The sequence below is a fragment of the Chiloscyllium punctatum genome, chromosome 49 (genome assembly GCF_047496795.1).
Source record: "Chiloscyllium punctatum isolate Juve2018m chromosome 49, sChiPun1.3, whole genome shotgun sequence".
Lineage (NCBI taxonomy): Eukaryota > Metazoa > Chordata > Chondrichthyes > Orectolobiformes > Hemiscylliidae > Chiloscyllium > Chiloscyllium punctatum.
In genome coordinates, this window is record NC_092787.1 from 19,802,354 (window position 1) to 19,827,010 (window position 24,657).

At 43.4% G+C, this 24,657-nt stretch overlaps 1 protein-coding gene across 2 annotated transcripts in view; it reads right to left on the minus strand.

The window, feature by feature from the left end:
- The window catches only part of ass1 (argininosuccinate synthase 1), a 153,886-nt gene that overhangs the window by 98,053 nt on the left and 31,176 nt on the right, over positions 1-24,657 (minus strand). For both annotated transcript variants that reach the window (XM_072565748.1, XM_072565749.1), the window contains exons 5-6: positions 11,309-11,365; positions 2,523-2,597 (exon numbers count right to left, since the gene is read on the minus strand). In XM_072565748.1, the coding sequence (XP_072421849.1) occupies positions 2,523-2,597; positions 11,309-11,365 (132 nt within the window). The remainder of the gene's footprint in view (positions 1-2,522; positions 2,598-11,308; positions 11,366-24,657) is intronic.

The following is a 24,657-nucleotide window of genomic DNA, read 5'->3' on the forward strand; positions in this document are numbered from 1 at the left end:
CAGCCTGAGGATAATGGCAGGATTACAAAAATCATTAAGTGCACTGCATCTTTAATATGCATTGCCCGACCCAGTTTATTGTAATTAGAGTGTCAATTCAAATAGGTCTTGGTGAAGACTTTATAGCTGACTTGTAGAGGTAAGTAGCTACAGTACATTGTGATTTCAATGCAAGTTTATTCTGCAACAAAAGTTGGTCTAAATCAAAATTTCATCCAGTTATAGAGACTGAAGATTTTCGTAAGTATAGTCAATAGGTGTGGTTTTCAAGAGTACATTTATGCATGCTGATTACATCAAGGGTGAAATAATCAGGAAAAATGGCAAAGTAAACAGGCTATTATGGCACATTAACAGCCAACAGCATCAACATGGCAATTAAAACAAGTAAAGTAAAGGTAGATTAAAACTGCTAGATAGCTGCAGTTCATTCAGATTTAGTCATTCCTTCAGCAATTACACTAAACTGCGACATCCAAGCTCGTTGCTAAACCAATATTCAACAATTAACTGGCACTGAACGAGCAAGAAGAATTATTGATTTTTTTTAAACCATTATTTGAGCTTAAAATGGCAGGAACAAGCATTTTTGATCGGTTTATTCATTGTTTTCAAAACAAATCAACCAGTGATAGAATGTATACAGTTTACAGAATATCTATAATGAGTGGTCAATTTTCTACCCTTTTGTTTTTTTGTCTAAAATTTTACCATTTTAGCAAAATCATATTTTTTCCTACAAGTGGTTTATAAATTGATGCTCTCAATATGGAGCCAAAAGCTGGTGTAAATAATGGGGTTTGAAATTACATGGAATACAGTCTGTCCTGCTGCTTTTATCTAAAATAATGATGTTGGCCCAATGTTCAGAGATTTACACAAAGACCTGCGCAGCCAGTCCAATGACTAAGTAAATGGGAAGATCAAAATTCTCAAAAAAAAAGTGATCAGTTCACCATCTTTAGAAAGAAAAAAGATATTAGCTAACAGTTCTGATACCCCTAAAGCATTAAGTTGTCTTTTCTCTTTACTGATGGCGTGTGACCTGTTCCACATTTATAGCATTTTGTGTTTTTACTTCAGATTTCCAACATTTGCAGCTTTTAATCATTTTCACTTTTCCCAGTTTTTACAAAATTAAAAAGCTCTTAATTTTTTGTCCTGGAGTTTGTTTTACTAGGACTTCTTGGTTTAAAGCAAGATCATTTCCTATAATTTACTTCTTTAGGAATCATCTACTTCTAGTCAGCTCCAAGTGTACCTTTATTTTCCTTCTATAATTTCAAACCAATGTTCAATAACTTTTTGTTTAATTGATCTAGCACTCTATAGCATGATTTACCGCATGTTGTGGCCTCCCGAGGCAGTTGGAAATGCAGGAAGTACCCAACTGCTTTGTTTAAATGAAGTGACCTCTCTTTATAAACGCTAATTTTGACGGTTTGCAGCAGAGTGCACAGGCAGACATATCATAGCATTTGAACCTATGGATTTATAACCAACTTTAACCACACACTTAATTTGAGTTCTATGCCACAAGTTTGTAACTCACTCAAAGGTACCCATTTTACGCACCCTATAAGAATTTATAACTTGACTCAAAACACAAGATAAAATCAAAACTGACCAATAATTTGTGCACAGTATGTTTCCTCGAATTTGGACAATGCTCCTACTGGAGACGTACCCCATTCGTCAAGGGCAAGAATATCCATTTATATTTTCTTATTTTTCTTTCCAAATATCATTGTTACCACATGTTAGTTGTTGCACATGTTAGTTGTTGAGCACAACATTATGTAAATGCCCCAAAAACACAATTTTTGCATAGCTTTTTGCATCAAATTGGCTTATGGTCTCCAAATGAAAAGGCCAACTAGAAATAAAACTATAGGCAGTCTTAGGTTTAAAACTACACCAACGAGCAAGTGATAAATATCCCCCAAATTGTATCAAATCTAAGACAGTCTTGATACTAAAACCATGCAAGGTTTCAAACACAGGCTGCTTTTTAATTACTCTTCCATTTGCAAAGCCTCTACACAGGAACCCTTCAGTCAGTATTAGGAGAGCAAGGCAGGGGTACCTCTTCTCTAAATCAATAAAATCTAAACCCAAACTAGTTTCTGATTTGTACAAACATGTTCAGAGAATATGGCCATTCCTGCCAAGATATTTGTTTCCCCATTGCTAACATGCTAGGGCCTTAAGGTCCTTAGAAGTCAATCACAGTGCTGCAGTTCCAGATTCAGATCCAAGTTAAACATGATTAGGATAGCAGATTTTTATCCAGAGAAAGCACATCCTTGAACAAGATGGTTTTAATGATTATCCCACTTATTTCATGTTCACTGTTACTGATTCTGCATTTTCTATTCTAGATTTTTTTAATTAACAGAACTTACATTTCCCAGCTACTGTGGTGAGATTTGAAACCACTCTAGGCCTCTGGATTACTAGCCACTAACGATACTAACACTCCCAAAATAATATATTCTGCAATTGTTAGCATTTTGACAAACCTTTGCATATTCCATCAAGTCAGTGCGGCCCATGAATCGATTGTAAAATTCAGGTAACCTCCATGGTGAAATTATCTGTAAACAATACAAAAGAAAAGATGTAAAAAGAAATCAACAAAAGTTCTGTGTTACTTTTCAAGTTTGTATGAATCAATGTTAAGGATCCTGGAATTATCAAACCATCCTGTAAGGATTTATGCCGTTCTATATATAAACTGAATTTTATTTCCTGATTCAGTTTGCCTCCAATATCAAATTTTGTAAGAATTAGTGAGGCAATAGAATTATTCAGCCCTAGAAGCTTTAGGAAAAGAAATACATTCGTTTTGCAAAAGCAGCTATATTTAAAGCACATGGGTTCAAATAAATCAATAGCGATTAGTGTCCGATGCATTTTAGAAAACCAGACGCTGACTTTTACTACCAAGAAAGAAGCACAGAGTTGGATGTTTCCCAGCTCCACAAGCCTGACCTGGGAAAAAGTGCTCTGCAAGGCTGGATATTTGCTCTGGCATAGCAGGGTTCCTTGTGATATAGGACAGGCATACCTGGAATAGAATGAGGCTACTGGCCTGCCTCCCTGCACCAGCACAATACGTCAGTTTGGTTTAAAAAAAATCCCAACAATATTCTTCCATCCCTTGCACCCCTTCACACTCAATGTGCCATTTATTCCATGCCCATGTAACCGATACAGTCCATGTCTATGTCCCTCAACTAACCGCATGATCCTTCATATTTTCTATAAATCCTCCAAGGTCCCTTATATTTCCTATGCCAATTTACAAGGTTGTATCTATCAGCCTGGCTCTTTATAAACCCTATGCTAACCTGAGCCCCTGTATCAATGTAGATTTCACCAGTTTCCTCATTTCCCTCGACCCCCACCTTATCCCAGTACCAACCTTCCAGCTCAGCACCGCCCTCATGACCTGTCCTACCTCTCCATCTTCCTTCCCAACTATCTGCTCCACCCTCCTCTCCGACCTATCACCATTACCCCTTCCTCCACCTACCCAGCACACTCTCAGCTACCTTCCCCCAGCCCCACCCCCCTCCCATTTATCTCTCTACCCTCTTGGCTCACAAGCCTCATTCCTGATGAAGGGCTTATGCCCAAAACATAGATTCTCCTGCTCCTCAGATGCTGCCTGACATGGTTGTCAGGCACCACACTCTCAACTCTGATCTCCAGAATCTGTGGGGGTGGGAATAACGCAGGGGGAGAATGGGTCCCAGAGCAGAACAGAGGGTAAATGAATCCAACAGCAGCACAGGGGGAACCGAAACCCGGAGGAGCGTGCGCATGGGGGGGGTTGGGAGGGACCTGTTCCAGTGTTGCGTGTGGGGGGAATCAGAGTCCCGGTGCAGCGTGGGAGGGGAACCAGTCCTGGTGCAGCACAGAGATAGGGGGAGAACCAGTCCCGGTTCAGCAAGCGAGGGGAACCAGTCCCGGTGCAGTGTGCGAGGGAACCAGTCCTGGGGCAGTGCAGGTGGACCCAGTCCCGGTGCAGCATGTGAGGGGAAGCGAGTCCTCAAGCAGCTGATAGAAAGCACGACCTGATTGATTAATTTATATTTTTTTGTCACACGTACCAAAGTACAGTGGTTATGGGCAGTAAAGGTAGATCATCGTGAGCAAGGATGTCCTGATCAGAGGTTGTAAAAAGACCTAGATAGAGGTATACAGGTCACACTGCATAGGGGACACGTAGAAGAGGTCAATGTTTGCAGGATCAGCAGTATTTGAGGCTAGAGAGTCCATTCATCAGTCTAACAACAGCTGTGAAAAAGCGGTTTCTGAACCTGCTGGTGTGTGTGTTCAGGCTACTTTATCTTCTGCCCAACAGAAGAGGTTGTAGGTGACGTTCATTTGGAATTTGGCAACACAGTTGTGGGTGGACAGGGAGTATACTAGGGGGCTCCAGTGCTGAGGGTCATCACAGAGGATGTGCAGTTACCTATCTTCACTGTTTGGAGTCTGTAGGTCAGGAAGCTGAGGATCCAGTAGCAGAGGGCAGAACCAAGACCAAAGTCACAGGAGTTTTCAGATCAGTCTGCAAGGGAGAATGGTGTTGAAGACCAAGCTGTAGTCTGACATAGATGTCCTTGTTGTCCAGATGCTCCAGGGATGAGTGCAGGGCCAGGCATCCACTGTGGACCTGTTATGTCAATAGGCAAATTGTAAGGGATTGAGGCAGGCTGGGAGACAGGGGTTAATGTGGACTATGACCAGCCTCTTGAAGCACTTCACTATTATTAAGGTCAGAGCTACTGGCGTGTTGCGTGTGCTTTCTTAGGTTCCAGGGTGATGGCAGTCTTCTTGAAGAATTTGGAAACTTCGGCTTGTAGGAGTGAGAGGTTGAAGATGTCGGTGAATACCTCCAGAAGTTGGTATGCACAGGGTCTGAGTGTTTGGCTGGGAACACCATTCAGACCCATTGCTTTCCCAGGAAGACCGATCCGACGTCTGCAGCAGCGACCAAGGAAACAGGTTTGTCCATGGCTATCAGGGCAGGCATCACAGCACCGCTGGCATTCTGCTCAAAGCAAGCATAGAAAACATTGGAGGGTATCAGAGAGGGTTCTCTCTTTGTCCACTATCTTGTCCTGCTTCGTTTTGTATTCGATTATGTTGTTTACGCCTTGCCAGAGGTGGCAGGAATCTGTTTGGTAGGTTGGGCCTCTAACTCAGTCCAGTACTGCCTCTTTGCATCCCTGGTGGCTGTGTGGAGGTCATATCTGGATATCCTATATGAGGTCTGGATCATCTGACTTGAATGCTGCACATCTCATCTTCAGTAATGAGGGGATTTCCTGGTTCATCTAAGGTTTATGGTTGGGGAACACTTGCATTAACTTCTTTGGTACACAGTCCTCCACGCATTTGCTAATGAGGTCCATGACAGTGGTGACCTACTCATCCAGATTTTCCACTGAGTGCCTGAACATAGTCCAGTCCACCAATTCCAAGCAGTCCTGGTGATGGTATGCAACAGCCTCAGACCAGCATTGTCCTTCCTTTTGTGAAGGGTCCTCCCATTTTAAACGGGAGGAGGAACACAGCGCTGTTATCAGATTTTCCGAAGTGTGGGCAGGGGATGGAGCTGTAGGCATCTTTGATGGTTGTGTAGCATGGTCCAGAATGTGAGATCCTCTGGTGGGGCAGGAGATGTGTTGGTGGTACTTTGGCAGCACCCTCGAGGTTGGCTTGGTTGAAGTCATCGGCCATAATGAATAAGGCCTCTGGGAATTTCATCTGTAGAGAGTTGTGGCGGTGTAAATCACATTCAAGGCATTCTTCATATCCCTATGGGGTGGTATGTAGACTGCTGACAGGATGGCAGAGGTGAACTCTCACAGTAGGTGGCACAGACAGCATTTTACTGTAAAGTATTCTAGGTCCAGGGAGCAATGGCTTGAGAGGGTTGCTTTGTCCAATGACCAGGAAGTGTTGATACCCTACCGGCCTTTGCCTTAACAGAGGAGGGCATGTAGTCCATGTGATGTACAGAGAACCTGCCAGCTTCTAGGGTGCAATTGGAAATGGCAGAGGTAAAGTCTCCGTAAAACAGAGCATACACATTTTCTCAGTTCCCTATGGTAGCTAAGTCTAGATCTGAGTTCGTCCATTTTGTTTTCGATAGCCTAGACATTTGTTTGGAGTATGCTGGGGAGAGGTTCTTGAAACCATGTTGTTTCAACCTCATCTTCAGGCCAGTAATATTTTCCCTGTTTCCTTGTCGGTTCCCTGCATCTGGTTGGTCCTGGGAGTTGGTGGTGCAAGTCTGAAGCTCCAGCAGGTAAATGAGTCAGGTCCTGTCAGGCTGGGCCTCCCCCAGGGCGGAATGCCTCAAGGTTGTAGGTTGGGCCTGGGCTGGGTTGGGCTCGTCTCCTCACAGACGGGTGGAATTTTCGTTACTGGGCCATCCCGGAGCGAGTCTTCTTTTCCTGCAGCTAAGTGACTTGGATCTGGTCGGGTAGGGCCCTCCATGGGGTCTGATCGTCAGGGGATAGGGGCTGGGCCCAGGCTGGGTTGAGTAGGTGCTGGAGCGGATTCCATTCTGGATCATTGCAGGGTCACGGGTAGGGTCGGTGTCCTCTTCGATCCTGTGGGAAGCCAATAGGTCTGTCCTGGGTCAGAGAGTCTAGCGTCACCAATACTTAGGCCTGAATGACCATAGGATCCTCAAACCTGTAAGTAGAGTCCTGGAGAAGCGCGAAGGGAAGAGAGTCCCGGAGCAGCGCAACCTACCTTGGTACAGCTGAGCACCAGTGCAGAGCAGAGTGCGACAGCTGTTGGACTGGGCCTTGGAACGGGCGATGAGACCATGTGCTGAGTTGCTGCTATTTAAAATTCTTTACTGGACTGTAATGTCAATCCTTTAACTATGTTATAACTATCTTATTTCTAACTTATGTTTTAGATACTGTAAGTAATGCTACTACTTTTCCTTTTATTCCTCATTTGTATCCAAGATTTGTACCTAGGTATTTGTTCCTAAGATGATGCCATTAGAGGCAACCATTGTAAACACTTTTCACTGTACTCCTGTACTGGAAGTGATAATAAAAGGATATTCTACTAAATTCTTGTTAAATTGAAAAATAGATTCTTTAAATGGATGTAAAATAAAACCTTTATATAAAAGTTTGTGTCAATTACACAATAAAGTTTTACTCAGCCTTTCATTCTTCAGCATTTTAAAAACCATGCATCAGTTTATTGCTACCTTATATATTACTTTTCAACAAAGCTGGATATCCTGCAAAAATTGTTTTTGGTCTGTCGCCTTGGTTTCTCAATAAGAAACACAGCAGGTCTCAAATTTTGTCACTTGAATTGAGAAAATAAACTAATGCAAAGGAATCAGGTCAACCAGTCGGACAAAGTGTTTCTTTTTTTGTCTGTTCATTTACATGGTTCAGGACTGGGGGCATTGATAAATAAACTGCACATTAGTTTTGTGGTTCAAAGTGGGATAATCCATCCTTTTCTAAAAACTAAATCCAATAAAACAAAAGGAGGATTACTCAGGCTGCAAGCAAAGATCATCACACAACCTACTTTAGGCAACTGCAGGAATCTACCATGTCAGTAGTTCTCAAACTTTTGCGTGCCAGGCTCTATTGTCTTAAACTTTATTGGGCAGGATTAATTAAAAATGTTTCAGCTTCTCACTATATGCAAAGGGAAACCAAGCAGGGTCATGATCTTCACTTTCCATCATCTGAGAGTCATTTTCTCTTTCCCTCCTCCAATATACAGAAATGACATTTTAAAAACCCAACTCACTTATCTATACCCTTTGAATATGACTTGATATAAGGATCATTTAATCTAGATAAATAAGTTACAATTTATTCATTTTACATGAAACAGTAATAAACAAGGAGAAAGTGAGGACTGCAGATTCTGGAGATCAGAGCTTAAAAATGTATTGCTGAAAAAGCGCAGGTCAGGCAGCAAAGAAACAGGAGAATCAACGTTTCGGGCATAAGCCCTTCTTCAGGAATGAGGAAGGTGTGCCAAGCAGGCTAAGATAAAAGGTAGGGAGGAGGGGTGTTGGGAATGCGATAGGTGGAAGGAGGTTAAGGTGAGGTGATAGGCCGGAGAGGGGGTGGGGGCAGAGAGGTCGGGAAGAAGATTGCAGGTCAAGAAGGTGGTGCTGAGTCTGAGGGTTGGGACTGAGACAAGGTGGGGGGAGGGGAAATGAGAAAGCTGGAGAAATCTGCATTCATCCCTTGTGGTTGGAGGGTTCCTAGGCAGAAGATGAGTCGCTCTTCCTCCAGGCGTTGTGTTGCCATGGTCTGGCGATGGAGGAGGCCAAGGACCTGCATGTCCTTGGCGAGTGGGAGAGGGAATTAAAGTGTTCAGCCACGAGGCGGTTGGGTTGGTTGGTGCGGGTGTCCCAGAGGTGTTCTTGGAAACGTTCCGCAAGTAGGCGGCTTGTCTCCCCAATGTATAGGGGGCCACATCGGGTGCAGCGGATGCAGTAAAATGTGGAGGTGCAGGTGAATTTCTGACAGATATGAAAGGATCCCTTGGGGCCTTGGAGGGAAGTGAGGGGGGAGGTGTGAGTGCAGGTTTTGCATTTCTTGCGGTTGCAGGGGAAGGAGTGGAGATTGGGTTGGTGGGGGGTGTGGATCTGACGAGGGAGTCGCGGAAGGAGTGGTCTTTCCGAAACGCTGATAGCGGTGGGGAGGGAAATATATCCTTGGTGGTGGGGTCTGTTTGGAGGTGGCGAAAATGATGAAGGATGATGCGATGTATCTGGAGGTTGGTGGGGTGGTAGGTGAGGACAGGTGGGGTTCTGTCCTGGTGGCGATTGGCGGGGTGGGGTTCAAGGGCAGAGGAGCAGGAAGTGGAGGAGATGCGGTGGAGAGTATCGTCAACCACGTCGGAGGGGAAATTGCAGCCTTTGAAGAAGGAGGCCATCTGGGTTGTTCGGTATTGGAATTGATCCTCCTGGGTGCAGATGCGGTGAAGGCAAAGGAATTGGGAATGTCGGATGGTGTTTTTACAGGGGACAGGGTGGGAGGAGGTGTAATCTAGGTAGCTGTGGGAGTCAGTCGGTTTACAGTAAACGTCCGTGTTGAGTCAGTCATCAGAGATAGAAATGGAGAGGTCTAGGAAGGGTAAGGAGGAGTCTGAGATGGTCCAGGTAAATTTGAGGTTGGGGTGGAAGGTGTTAGTAAAGTGGATCAACTGTTCAACCTCCTCGTGGGAGCACGAGGTAGCGCCAATACAGCCATCGATGTAGCGAAGGAAAGGTGGGGGGTGGTGCCAGTGTAGCTGTGGAAGATGGACTGTACCATGACCCCAACTCCCACCACCAAACCATCATCTCCCAGACCATCCATAACCTCATCACCTCAGGGAATCTCCCATCCATCGCTTCCAACTTCATAGTCCCACAACCCCGCACCGCCCATTTCTACCTCCTGCCCAAAATCCACAAACCTGACTGCCCCGGCCGACCTGGGGACGGCACGGTGGCACAGTGGTTAGCACTGCTGCCTCACAGCGTCAGAGACCCGGGTTCAATTCCCGCCTCAGGCGACTGACTGTGGGGAGTTTGCACGTTCTCCCAGTGTCTGCGTGGGTTTCCTCCGGGTGCTCCGGTTTCCTCCCACAGTCCAAAGATGTGCAGGTCAGGTGAATTGGCCATGCTAAATTGCCCATAGTGTTAGGTAAGGGGTAAATGTAGGGGCATGGGTGGGTTGCGCTTCGGCGGGTCGGTGTGGACTTGTTGGGCCGAAGGGCCTGTTTCCACAATGTAATGTAATCTAATCTAATCTAAAAGACCCATTGTCTCAGCCTGCTCCTGCCCCACCGAACTCATTTCTGCATACCTTGACACGGTCCTGTTCCCCTTAGTCCAAGAACTCCCCAATTACATTCGGGACACCACCCACGCCCTCCACCTCCTCCATGATTTTCGCTTCCCCAGCCCCCAACGCCTTATCTTCACCATGGACATCCAGTCCCTGTACACCTCCATCCCCCATCACGAAGGCCTCAAAGCCCTCCGCTTCTTCCTTTCCCGCCGAACCAACCAGTACCCTTCCACTGACACCCTCCTTCGACTGACTGAACTGGTCCTCACTCTGAACAAATTCTCTTTCCAATCCTCCCACTTCCTCCAAACCAAAGGTGTAGCCATGGGCACCTGCATGGGCCCCAGCTATGCCTGCCTCTTCATTGGATATGTGGAACAGTCCATCTTCCGCAGCTACACTGGCACCACCCCCCACCTTTTCCTCCGCTACATCGATGACTGTATCGGCGCTACCTCGTGCTCCCATGAGGAGGTTGAACAGTTCATCCACTTTACTAACACCTTCCACCCCAACCTCAAATTTACCTGGACTGTCTCAGACTCCTCCCTCCCCTTCATGGACCTCTCCATCTCTATCTCTATCTCGGACGACCGACTCAACACGGACGTTTACTGTAAACCGACTGACTCCCACAGCTACCTAGATTATCTTAGCCTGCTGGACACACTTTCCTCATTCATGAAGAAGGGCTGATGCCCGAAACATCGATTCTCCTGCTCCTTGGATGCTGCCTGACCTGCTGCGCTTTTCCAGCAACACATTTTCAGTTCTTCCATCGCCAGACCATGGCAACATGACGCCTGGAGAAAGAGCGCCTCATCTTCCGCCTAGGAACCCTCCAACCACAAGGGATGAATGCAGATTTCTCCAGCTTTCTCATTTCCCCTCCCCCACCTTTTCTCAGTCCCAACCCTCAGACTCAGCACCGCCTTCTTGACCTGCAATCTTCTTCCCGACCTCTCCGTCCCCACCCCTTCTCCGGCCTATCACCCTCACCTTAACCTCCTTCCACCTATCGTATTCCCAACACCCCTCCCTCAAGTCCCTTCTCCCTACCTTTTATCTTAGCCTGCTTGGCACACCCTCCTCATTCCTGAAGGGCTAATGCCCGAAACGTCGATTCTCCTGTTCCTTTGATGGTGCCTGACCTGCTGCGCTTTTCCAGCAACACATTTTTAAACAGTAATAAACAAGACTAGATTTTTAAAGCAAACAAAACAAGTTATAAATTTGCAACAAGCTAGTCAGCACTTGAAAGAAAAAAATTAATATTTTAGCTGCCAATTCTAATAAAGGTTCCAAATCAACTCCTTACTGTGCATTAGCAACATTTCCATCACTGTTAGTATTTATAATTCAAAGTTATCCAAGGAACATTAAATTAAGGTACAACACATTTGATACAAGAAATATATATAAACAGCATGGAACAAATATCTTACCTTGACTTCAGGATACAGAGCATAGCAAGTCAATTCAAACCGAATCTGATCATTTCCCTGAAAGACAAAGGAATAAATGCTAAAGTTTAAAAAGAAGTGCACACACCAATATTCAGTATATTCTCAAAACTTGCAAGCAGCTTCTTATTTCTTGCAAACTGAGGAATACAATTGCTTACTCCTAACTAAAAAATTTAGGTATGAAACTACATTTGAGATTTGAGGAGATTAACAACGGCTTCGTGAGGCATTCCATTTTTATTGTTTTAAGCAGAGGTTAACCAGTATGGTTCCATAATGTGGAGGTGCTGGTGTTGGACTGGGGTGGGCAAGTCAAAAATCATATGACACCAGATTATGTCCAACAGGTTTATTTGAAACTGCAAGCTTAGAGAGTCCTACTTCTTCTTCAGATAGTTGGGAGAGAAAATACATTGGACACAGAATTTATAAGTAAAAGGGAGAATGTGTAAACTCAACACAGGCAAGTCGCCTGGAGGGTGAAATCAAACCAAGGTCTTGGCACGTGAGTCAGCAATGCTAACCACTGAGCCGCCATGCTGTCAGAATCATCGAATCCCTACAGTGTGGAAGCAGGCCATTTGGCCCATCAAATCTACACCAGCCCTCTGAAGTCCATCCCAACCCCTATACTATCTCTGCAACCCTGCACTTTCCGTGGCTAATCCACCTAACCTGGACACTATGAGCAATTTAGCATGGCCAACCAACCTCATGTGCATATCATAGCAGTGCGGGAGAAAACTAGAGGAAACCCATGCAGAAACAGGGAGAATGCGCAAACTCCACACAGACAAGCACCCAAGTCTGGAATTGAACCTGGTGCCTGGTGCTGTGAGACAGCAGTGCTAACCACTGAGTCACCATGCTGCCCCAAAACTCAATCACTTTTTAATGCCCCGCTATACACACAGGCAAGTCCTGAAGTGGGGCTTGAACTCTCAACCTTTTAAGTCAGAGGCAAGACTGCTACAAACTATTCCACTGGTGGAATTTGCTCTTAGTTATTGAATAGAATATAATTTTGTAATTAAAAGCCTTCCCACCTCCAAGCTCACACCCAATGACAGCAGAATACTCCATCTAGTGTGACCTCTCTATGCTCTACACTACATAAAACCAAAGATCCCACATCTTTGTAACTACGTTTTCAATCTATTTTGCCACTTTCAGCGATTTGTGAACATAGACCTGTGAATTTTTTGCTCCTGCACACCTTTTAGCATTATACCTATGAGTTATTTAATCACAGGATAAGTAATACAAGTATCCACAAATGCTAAGCATAACAACAAAAGTCACAGCTTGATTTCTCAGTGAACTTTAATTTGCATTGTGGTAAATTTGGAGACTGGCTGCAAGTTTAATCATTCTCCTGCACTCTCCATCTTAGTCTCCAAAAGTTAATTCACCCAAATTTATATCCAGCCTATCTCTCTTCACCTACCTGCACCCACTCTCTCAACTTTAAAAAATACTATACTCACTTCTCACACCGCTTTCCTACAATCCCACTACATCTGTAAACTCTCCTAGAAAAAATACCCCAGGTTATTTATGATCAAATCTTAATACTTCCAAAAATTCATCATTTTAAGCCCTCGCTCATCATGACAATTCCTCAGCTGCTAACTTGCAATATATTCCCTCAGCTTTACTTTTGATTCTCTTGTTCCCTCACAAAACGATCAGTTCCTTGCTCTTATTGCTTCTCTACTATATAAATGCACAGTCTCCAAATTCATTTTTACAAGTCTGGAGACAATGTGTGTTGTTAGTGTATAACAAACTTAGTAACTACTAGAATTAGCTTTACCCTATTAAATAATGCCATGCTTAAGTTTCCGCAGCTTAGAGGAGCCACCATTTCAGGATCTTACTGAACGGTACAGTTGCCACCAAGCAGCTTCTTATTTGTAGAATCAGTTCTCAAATCCTATTTTCTTAGTGCTCCTGCTTCAAATTTAACACATTCAAGAAGCTTTCATATTTGCTCATTTACAAGATGGAGAGCATCAATGTGATTGTTTTCCTTATCCTTCCCGTGCCTCACTACTCTTAATTTAAGCCTCTCCAATTCACCAGTCCCATACTCCCTTTCTCTGCTGTTCCTCCTCAATCTCCTATTTGTTTCAAGCTTATCTGATCAACAAAACTTACCAATAAACTCCCCTTTTTCTGGTTCCCATGGTAACTGACACTGTCAGTCATTCTCAATTGCCAGACAAATGATAAATTATGGGCTGCCAGGAATGAAAATAAAAAACTTGGAAGCTACAGGGCTGTCATAAAAGTAGCACTAATTCACAAATGCCCTTGCCTGGCTAGCCTTGTGGTGACATTTTACCGGTCTCAGTGCAGTATGGATTAACAATAAATACTGTCCAGAATTTCAAAAATTCAAACAGCACAAAAGGAAGCTTTAAGTAAAGGTTAAGATTATATAGAAAACAAACATAATTGAAGCTGCAGCAATGCAAGAAGCAGGTTACCTCTCAGCCCTTCACCATTGCTACTTTGAACTCAAATGAGCAGCTCACAGGTGACTCCCTAATATTTTGCATTTCTTTTTCCTTTCCAGTAAATGAGCAAGAATGAAAACAGCCAGCTTCTGTCCAGTACTGCTTATATTAGAATGGTCAAACCAACTTCAATCAGCCCATTTTCAAAGTGACATGCACATGCTGCTTCCCATAGTGTAATTTTAGGAGCTAGGTATTCAGCAGATGGAAGAAATAAGCAATGTACACTCGGGCCTCACCTGCTGCACAGCACATGATAATTAGGTTGCATCATCTGTTCAATAGTTTATTTGTAACATATTCATTAATGCTGAATGGTTGATAATACTGGCAGCATCAGACTTGATTCATTGTACTTTTGTATTTAATCTGCAGCCAACTTGTTCAGCATTGTACATATGTGCTTTTAGTAGAATCATAAGTGTACAGAGGCAATTTTTTTTTCTCTCTGCAATGTCCCAAAACAGGCCCATCTGCTCCCCCACAATGTACCAACACTACAGATAGAGAAACTCCTCTACAGCAAAACCAGTCACAGCAGTCTCAGGATAGCTTACAGAGGGCAGACATACCTGTTAGTACTAGGCTTAGTGAGTGAGGATCAAATAAATTTAATGTAATTACTCATTTCAGGAACAAAAACCTGCTGAAAGTACACATTGGGACTACACAAACAGGCATATTTTGTTGGATCTTTTCTCAGCAAGAAACATGCCATACAGTCAAACCTCATAAGGATATCTGGAGAAAAATTCACCTTTCAAATACACGTTCAAAGTTAGTGTTAAATAGACAGTGAGCAAAAACACAGGAGTGGGCAGTATTTTTCTTTTTCCCTTGATTAGGTACAATAACTGAACTGCACGGAGAAACAACGTCCAAAACTATGTATTGACAGCAGTAATTAGCTTCATATATGCCCTGATACTGAAAGCACTTCAGGTGAGATTTCAGTCCATTTATTTGTTTTGAATTTATTAACTTCAACTTTCTTTTGCTTGCATTGATTCATTTGCATGGTTTAAAACAGAAGTGTCAATTTTGGCTCAAATCTGTTCTGAAGTGGTTTAGACTGATACAACTGGTGTCAGCTCTTGCCACATAGATTCGACATAATCCATTGCAACTCAGAAGAAAACTTGCCAGGATTCACTATGGCTCACACCCTGAAAGACCAGCAAGTTTACCTCCATTTTAATTTGAGTAATTTATATTTTGGGAACTGTCATAAGCTTTGCTCAACTCCAGTTCATCAGTCTCTAATGTCAACGTGTAATAAATACTAAACTACCTTTCTAGGCCTTGTCCTCATTGGCATAAGCACCTACATAAACAAGACCATTGCCACAATATTATAGCATTACCACAGTAACATGAACTATTAAACCCTTAGTTTGAGTTCTTGATCCCAACTGTGTACAGGGAGGTATCTAGTAAAGAGCACAAGATGGGCCAGAGGAATGGGAACAAAAGGACAATGTCACTACCCTCAATCAACACAAAGAGTTTCAGATCATTAGGTTATATACTGTTCATGACAACATATAATTCAGTGATAGGTTAATCTGCACTGCTGCAGCATTCCTTTAAACTCCAGAGACTGAATTTCCCATTTTCAGGCAAAGTGTTGCTCAGACCAATTTTTCACGTGCAGTCTTTGGCTCATCATCCCATTGATTATGCATCTTGACTCTAAGGTACCTGTTCTCACAGAATCACACAGAGGAGGCAGAAATGCTCACTACTGCCAGGTTCTTCCAGTGCTCATGCTGCTAACATCATACTTAAAATCTAGTTGCACACTGTCTCAGCTTTCTACTACCATGCTCACCCAACATGACTAAAGACATGGCCCAGAAAGGCAGGCTAGTCAGTTCAGCTGAAGGCGCTGATGGATGAGGTGGTGGAACGGAGAAGTGCTGAATCCTGTTGACTAGCAAAGGAAGCCATGCCACCTGATTCAGCTGGCCTGAACCAAGATAGCAGCTTAATATATACACACACTACACATCTCAATATTTCAAGAATTATGCCCATTCAATGGCTCTCAACAATCTAATCCTCCCACATTACAAAACATTTCTGTCGTCTGTGCTCCTATTCACTCACTCGGGACACCTCATCACTTCTCCTGCTCATACTAACGGTTCTTTTATCTACTTCCACCATACTCAATTCTTTCTTTTATCTCATTGCAAGAAAGGAAAGACAACTCCAAACCAGACCAGAGGTGCCATAAGGCCCCTCGTGACACAAGGAGAAACTCTTCAATGCGGCCAGAGAAGACTGCAACCATTCACGCGGGGACAGGGAGGCCTCCGTGGGCAACCAACCCAGGAAGCTCTATTGTATTATGCTGCGCTGCTATCGCATTCCTACCACAGCTGACCCATTCTTATCCTGAAGCTTTTACCCCTCTGAAACAGCTAATTGTCTCTCTTTTCATGTGCAGGCACTAGTCGCATCCAGTAAATCTCCACTAAAAGTGACCAGTACCAAAGACATTCAGCTCCACCTGGGCCACAGAGGAATGTGCACCAAAAAAGCCTTCACCTGGACCCTCCACAAGTTCAGAGACTTTCACTTGGTGGATTCTTTATCTAGATTAGACTAGGGAGCATAACCTAGTCAGCACATCACTGACAGATATCAGCTGGTTGAGGAAGAAATGCCCAGGTCTCTGGCATTGTCAGAATTGCAGGAGATCTGGCAGAAGGCAATCTCGTGGGCTTGGCCGTTCATGACTTTGTCAAAATGCACAGACAAACACAGAGGCAGCAAGCAGGTTTGTGAGGGGGAACTGGCAAACTTCATCAAAAGATGGAAGAGTCCACAAGCATTCTCTAGATTATGCTAGCTTCAGCATGTGCATGCCTGGCTGTCTCTAAGGATGGTTCTCAGAGTCTGCCAGATTTGGTCCAAAAGCAGTTGATGATGTAGTGGCTTGCCGATGCTGATTTGCATGGACAATGGTTGGAGGAGGATGGTGGGGAACTGTGAAGAAAACAGAGTTGCGTGATGGACACAAGAACAAGCTGCTGCTGTCAGGGAATCATTCTGACTTTCAAGTTGGGAACTGGATTTTCAGGGAAGGAGCAGAGGATTGGAAGTGGAATATAAATAAAGTGAGTCAGGCTAATAATGAGAATACATGGAACCAAGGTAGTCATTGCTTAAAAGTCAGATACTGAGCTTATTATTTAAAGCTTAAAGGGAACATCGAAAATCGTTTTCATAACATCTGTATTTGCACTTTCGTCATATTCTCTCAACTATCTCCGCATTTCCCATGTTGCTCAAGGGTATGAAAAATTCTGCCCAAGGTGTTTCAAATGAGTGGCAGATGGTGGTGGTGGTGGCGGGGTAGTTCGTAACTTACCTGTTGTGGCAAAGAACAGAATTACTTCACTTTAAATATATATGTTCGCTGGGCTGATCCTGGTTAAGGAGGGACTGTCTTATGAGGAGAGGTTGTGTAGCTTGAGGCTACACCCATTGGAATTTAGAAGAATGACAGACAACTTTATTGTAACATAGACAATTCTTAGGGATCTTGACAGGTCAGATGCAGAAAGGTTGTTTCTTCTGATGGGAGAGTCCAGGACCAGATGGCATGATCTGACAGGAAGGGATCACCTATTTAAGACAGATGAGGAGGAAGTTCTTCTCTCTAAGGATAGTGAATCTGTGCCGCAGAAGCCTATCAAATCTGGGTCATGACATACATTCAAGGCTGAGATAGGCAGATTTTTAATCAGTAGGGGAAAATGATAGGGAAAAGACAGGAGAGTAGAGTTGATGATTAGCAGATTAACTATGATCTCATGGAATGGTGGAGCAGATTAATGGGCTGACTGGCCTATTTCTGTTTCTTTGTTTTATGGTCTGAAGGTAACTGGTGGGCTTTTTTGTATTCTGCCTTAGCTACCTGTCTGAAATGAATGGAATGCATTGGCTGGCGAGGAATAGATGTGGAAATTTGACACCAAAAGCTCAACAAGAAGAATTAGGTTACTGGGAGGGTTTGGAACTTGGCAACAGAGGCCTGAATTATCCTTGTAGGACCCAGGGGAGCAGATCTTAAATATCATCGGTTAGTCTACTTGTGGCTGTCTGCAGCTGGTGATAAAACTGCTGAATTTATAATAGCTAGATTTTAATCCTAAGGCGACAGTTGAAATATTAGTTAAGAGGCCCAATGTTATTAATGGATCCAATACATATACTAAAGAATTGTCACACCAGCTTCCTGCAGGTGCTTTTGTTGACAACTTAGAGGAGAAGGCTAAAATCAGGATCAGTGAGAAGCTGTGGAAGGGCACCCAACGAATGAATTTTAACTGCCCCACTCCATCCTAATGTTTTAGTTTTCTGGTACAATTTTAATCTGATCATCATTCTTTGGCTGTTGAGAATATGGTGTTGTTCTGAGAAAGTAATTGGAACTGCTCAATTAGCACTTGCATTGCAGAATACTCTGGACACATAGTGCCACCAAGTGGAATGACACAAAATAGACACACTCTTTAGCACAATACTATTCACCAGCTACTCAACAGGAAAGCAGTACTGTGCACTCTGAGCTAATCTATAGGCCAAATCCAACAGACAGTGAGAAAAACAATTAAAAATTCAACTTTTCATATACAATAGTTTGAAAGTTTTGAATACAGGGTAATATATTTAATAAGGAGAAAGTGAGGACTGCAGATGCTGGAGATCAGAGCTGCAAATGTGTTGCTGGAAAAGCGCAGCAGGTCAGGCATTAGCCCTGAAGAAGGGCTAATGCCCGAAATGTCGATTCTCCTGTTCCTTGGATGCTGCCTGACCTGCTGCGCTTTTCCAGTAACACATTTTCCGCTCTAATATATTTAATAAACCTTGTTTAGCTTTGTGAGGGACAGAGGTAAGTATCAATATGCAAGATTGAATAGTCTCTTTTTTTTTTAAGTCCTTGGATCTCAACTTTTGGGTGGGGAAAAGTCTTTGAATTTTCAGTACACCAATGTTCATATTCTCCAATAATATGTTTTGCCATTTTAAATAAGCTAACCCAGGGAGTTTATCATCAATACCTGATGAATGATTGATCATTTGACCATCGGCACGGTGGCTAGCACTGCTGCCTCACAGTGCCAGAGACCCGGGTTCATTTCCCACCTCAGGCGACTAACTGTGTGGAATTTGCACATTCTCCCCGTGTCTGCGTGGGTTTCCTCTGGGTGCTCCGGTTTCCTCTCACAGTCCAAAGGTGTGCAGGCCAGGTGAATTGGCCATGCTAAATTGTCCGTAGTGTTAGGTAAGGGGTAAATGTAAGGGTATGGGTGGGTTGCACTTCGGTGGGTCGGTGTGGACTTGTTGGGCCGAAGGGCCTGTTTCCACACTGTAATGTAATGTATCTAATCATCATTAACATGACAGAGTAAAGCCCAAAAACAAAGCAGACATGGGAATAGTTTTGCAAGCTATTTGTAGGCAAGCTTGTTAGGAGGCCAACCTCATTTCTCTGGGACTTCATTCCAGTTATTTACGAAGTTTTTGGATCCTCTATATTCAGGTCCCACCCACCATTTTTAAAGGTCTCTTGACTTAGCAAAAGTCTGACCCTCAGCTCCAAAAAGTTGACTATCCATTCAACTGACATGTCATGAAGGATACTGAAAACCACACTAACTTTAAAATGGAGATGGAAATAGTTAAAGATTTGAAGTCCTAATTTATTGCAGCTTTACTGTTTAACGATTACTTTTTAACTGAGTAAAACTACAATTTAGACAAGAGAAACACTTTCTGTTGAAGACGGAGAAAGCAGTTTTAAAAAAAGTATTTGGAATCCTGGAATTTATAAATAGACTATAAAGATATAAAAGCAAGGAAATTATGATAAAACTACATAAAACACCAGTTCAGAATCAACTGGAGTATTCTGTAAATTCTGAGAACCACATATCAAAAGAGGGTCTGAGAGCATTAGAGAGAGTGCAGAGATGATTCATAACCATGATTCAGAGACAAGGAACTTCAATTTTTCAGAAAAAATAGACAAATTAGGATTATTTTCCTCAGAGAAGGAAAGGTTGAGGAGATTTTAGATTAGATTAGAATTTTTTTTAGATTAGATTCCCTACAGTCTGGAAACAGGCCCTTCGGCCCAACCAGTCCACACCGACCCTCCGAAGAGTAACCCACCCAGACCCATTTCACTCTGACTAATGCACCCAACACTACGGGCAATTTAGCATGGCCAATTCACCTGATCTGCACATCTTTTGGACTGTGGGAGGAAACTGGAGCACCCAGAGGAAACCCACTAGACATTTGATTCCAAACCATGAAGCAGCTGGCTACAGAAAACAGCAAAACTTATTCCCATTGGTGGGAAGGATTTAGGTGATCAAAACAAGAAGCAAAAACCACTTTTTATTGATAGAATAACAGGTTGAGACCCTCAAATGCTAGGAGCATGTTTCCCCTTTAATTCCAAAATGTGTTTTTTTTAAAAAGTGCACTGCTGCAAAGATAAAATGACTGCAGATATAGATTCATTGTTTCAAAGGCAAATATTTTTTATAGGAATGATGGAATGTGATTTCTAAAGATGTCAAAGAAATCTCAAACAGAGAGTGAAAGAACGACTTGAGATAATTAAGGGGTGACTATTCCAACTCATCTTTCAGACATTTTGCGCTTTTAAAAGAGAGAGCTTCAATACTAGTTATTGTGCCATGAAAGTCACAGCTAGAGAATGGCCAGGAAGCGTAAGCACCCCTGCACTGCAGGTAAAGAAAAGATCTTCAAAGTTTGTGAGAAGATTTGTGGCTCGGGTGCTCGTTGTTGTGGTTCTGTTCTCCGAGCTGGGAATTTGTGTTGCAGACGTTTCGTCCCCTGTCTAGGTGACATCCTCACTGCTTGGGAGCCTCTTGCAAAGCACTTCTGTGATCTTTCCTCCGGTATTTGTAGAGGTTTGAATCTGCCGCTTCCGGTTGTCAGTTCCAGCTGTCTGTTGCAGTGGTCGGTATATTGGGTCCAGGTCGATGTGCTTATTGATTGAATCTGTGGATGAGTGCCATGCCTCTAGGAATTCCCTGGCTGTTCTCTGTTTGGCTTGTCCTATAACAGTAGTATTGGCCCAGTCGAATTCATGTTGCTTGTCATCTGCGTGTGTGGCTACTAAGGATAGCTGGTCATGTCGTTTCATGGCTAGTTGGTGTTCATGGATGCGGATCGTTAGCTGTCTTCCTGTTTGTCCTATGTAGTGTTTTGTGCAGTCCTTGCATGGGATTTTGTACACTACATTGGTTTTGCTCATGCTGGGTATCGGGTCCTTCGTTCTGGTGAGTTGGTGACTTCACAAATACAGATAAGAAATTGCACGCCAAAAATCGTTAATTTCAAAAACCAATCAGGAATGGGCCCGGACCATAGAACAGGCTGTCACCATAGGACAGAACAGGACCACACACAGCAAAAAAAAAAGGCACTAAAAAGAAAAAATGGGCAAACTAACACACAGAGAGGATACCACAACACACACCTGGGTTAGAAACCTCTCCCACAGACACGGAAAGAACAATACTGGCTAAGGGATTCAACTACAACCACAGGGATGCCAAGACAGCAGACTTCCTAGCAGCACTAGAATGCACACTTAGGAACAATGGACTGACAGAAGAGACACAACAAACAGTGAGACAAAGTATCGTACCTCTGATAACAAGGAAAAGACAAACACATAACCTCAACACCAAGGAGAGGGAAGCACTAAACTCACTAAGAAACGATAAGAACATAATCATACTACCAGCAGATAAAGGCAGAATGACAGTCATCCTAGACAAAGCAGACAACATCCAAAAAGCACAACAACTACTTGCAGATACCAACACCTACCAAAAGAGGGAGTTTGACCCCACCCCACAGCTCACCAATAGGATAAACAACACACTGAGGAACCTACAAAAAAAAGGACAGATAACCAGGTTTGACCTACAAAGAATGAAACCTGTAAGCAACAACAGCCCAGATTCTATGGACTACCTAAAGTGCACAAACCAGACATCCCACTCAGACCAATAGTATCACTACCAGGGACACCATCACACAAACTGGCTAAAGAACTACAGCAGAAACTGAAACACCTGATCAGCGGATCCAGACACTCTATACAATCGACACAGGAATTCATGGACATAGTCAGAAATACACACATAGACAAGGAAGAAACCATGGTCTCATTCGATGTAACAGCACTGTTCACCTCTAATCGACAAAACCCTAGCCAGAGAAACAATAGCCAACCTGCTGGACATACAGAACAGACAATAGGACGGTGAACCCATTAACAAAGACGGCATACTCAAACTACTGGACCTGTGCCTCACAACACACTTCACATTCAACAACCAAATATATGAACAAATCAACGGCACACCCATGGGCTCACCCATCTCTAATTTCATAGCAGAAGCGGTAATGCAAAGATTAGAACAAACAAACAAACAGTCTTACCGCAAATTCAACCCAAACTCTAGGTCAGATATGTGGATGACACCTTTGTAATCATTAAAAATACAGAAATAGAGAACTCACACCGGATCATCAACGCCACACTCACAGGAATCCGATTCACTAGAGAGGAAGAAAAGGACAACCAACTCCCATTCCTAGACGTGATGGTACAGAGTACACCGAATGGAGAATTCACCACAAAGGTATACAGGAAAGCCACACACACAGACCAAGTCCTGAACTACGAAAGCAACCACCCCAACACACACAAAAGAAGTTGCACCAAGATGCTGTTCAAAAGGGCCACAACACACTGCAGTACACCAGAACTGCAAAAAGAGGAAGAAGAACACCTATACAATGTACTCGCCAAAAACGGATACCCGCACAATTTCATCAACAGGTGCCCAAGGGAAAGACAACGGAACGAGGACATGCCGCATCCCAAAGGACTTAGCCACACTACCATACATCAAGAATATTTCCGAACTGACAGCCAGACTACTGCGACCACTAGGACTCATAACAGCACACAAACCAACAGCCACTCTCAGACAACAACTCACCAGAACGAAGGACCTGATACCCAGCATGAGCAAAACCAATGTAGTGCACAAAATCCCATGCAAGGACTGCACAAAACACTACATTGGACAAACAGGAAGACAGCTAACGACCCGCATCCATGAACACCAACTAGCCATGAAACGACATGACCAGCTATCCTTAGTAGCCACACACGCAGATGACAAGCAACATGAATTCGACTGGGACAACACTACTATTATAAGACAAGCCAAACAGAGAACAGCCAGGGAATTCCTAGAGGCATGGCACTCATCCACAGTTTCAAATCGATAAGCACATCGACCTGGACCCAATATATCGACCACTGCAACGAACAGCTGGAACTGACAACCGGAAGCGGCAGATTCAAACCACTACAAATGCCGGAGGAAAGATCACTGAAGCGCTTCACAGGAGGATGCCAAGCACTGAGGATGTCACCTAGACAGGGAACGAAACGTCTGCAACACAAATTCCCAGCTCAGCGAGCAGAACCACAACAAAGAAAAGATCTTTTTCCACACCAAGTGTTGGAAACCATTTTGAAATGAATCAGGACAAAGGAATTTCAATCAGCCCGCAACATCAAGAATCTTGAGAAATTGACTATTCAACTGTCAAAGTCAGCATTACTGATACAACACAACAACAACCACAATCCATCTTTTCTGCTCTTCATGAAAAGTTTAGACTGTTCCATATCACATTTTCTTAGGATTCATCTCTTATTTATAATCTGTGTGCAGCGTTATTATTTCTTCTCAGATATGGCAATGAATAAACTCATTCTTCTTGTTAATTTAAGAAAGTCTAGTTGAAACTAACTCCTTTTGAAACGCAAGTTAATTTGGGTGTGGAAGAAAGTTATCTACAAAGGAAGGGATCAGGTTTTTAAAACAACCTGTTGCAACCAATCAAAGACATCCAAACTATCTATGTAGCAATTTAATCTGATTATCAGGTCCAAATCCAAAATTGACTAGCTTTACTCATTTTCCTTTTTGCAAAAAGGTTTGTAGAGTATCCTTATCAATTAGAAACTAAAACACAAGAAATACCAGCTGCATACGTGAGGAGGACATTTCAAGGGGTACATAATTCATCCTCCGTGTCGAGAGTGTGGTGCTAGAAAAGCACAGCAGATCAGGCAGCATCTGAGGAGCAGGAGAATTCACTTTTCAGGCATATGCCCTTCATTAGGAATGAAGCTTGTGGGCCGGGTGGGGGGGCATCTTCCTTCCTCCCACCCATCCACTCTACCCACCCCTCTGACCTATCACTTTCACCGCGCCTTCATCTACCTATCACATTCCCAGCTACCTTCCCCCCAGCCCACCGCCTTACCATTTATCTCTCAGTAAGCACCCCCTCCAGCCCACAAGCCTCATTCCTGTTAAAGGGCTTATGCCCGAAACGTAGATTCTCCTGATCCTCGGATGCTGCCTGATCTGCTGTGCTTTTCCAGCACCACACTCTCGACTCTGATCTCCAGCATCTGCATTCCTCCTCAGGACTGTTTGCATTTTGCACCTCTAGAAGATGTTAACTGGAAGGAGTGGTGAAGATTTACAATGACCAATTCCATACCTGTAAAGTTCAGAGTGATTTCCTCCCCTAACACCATACCTTATCAGATGAAACTCGTTATCTACATGATTCAAGCCCTTCCCCACCAAGCCTTGTCTTTAAACCCACTAAAGTAAATATTTTCATGAAAACCAGTTGTAGTTA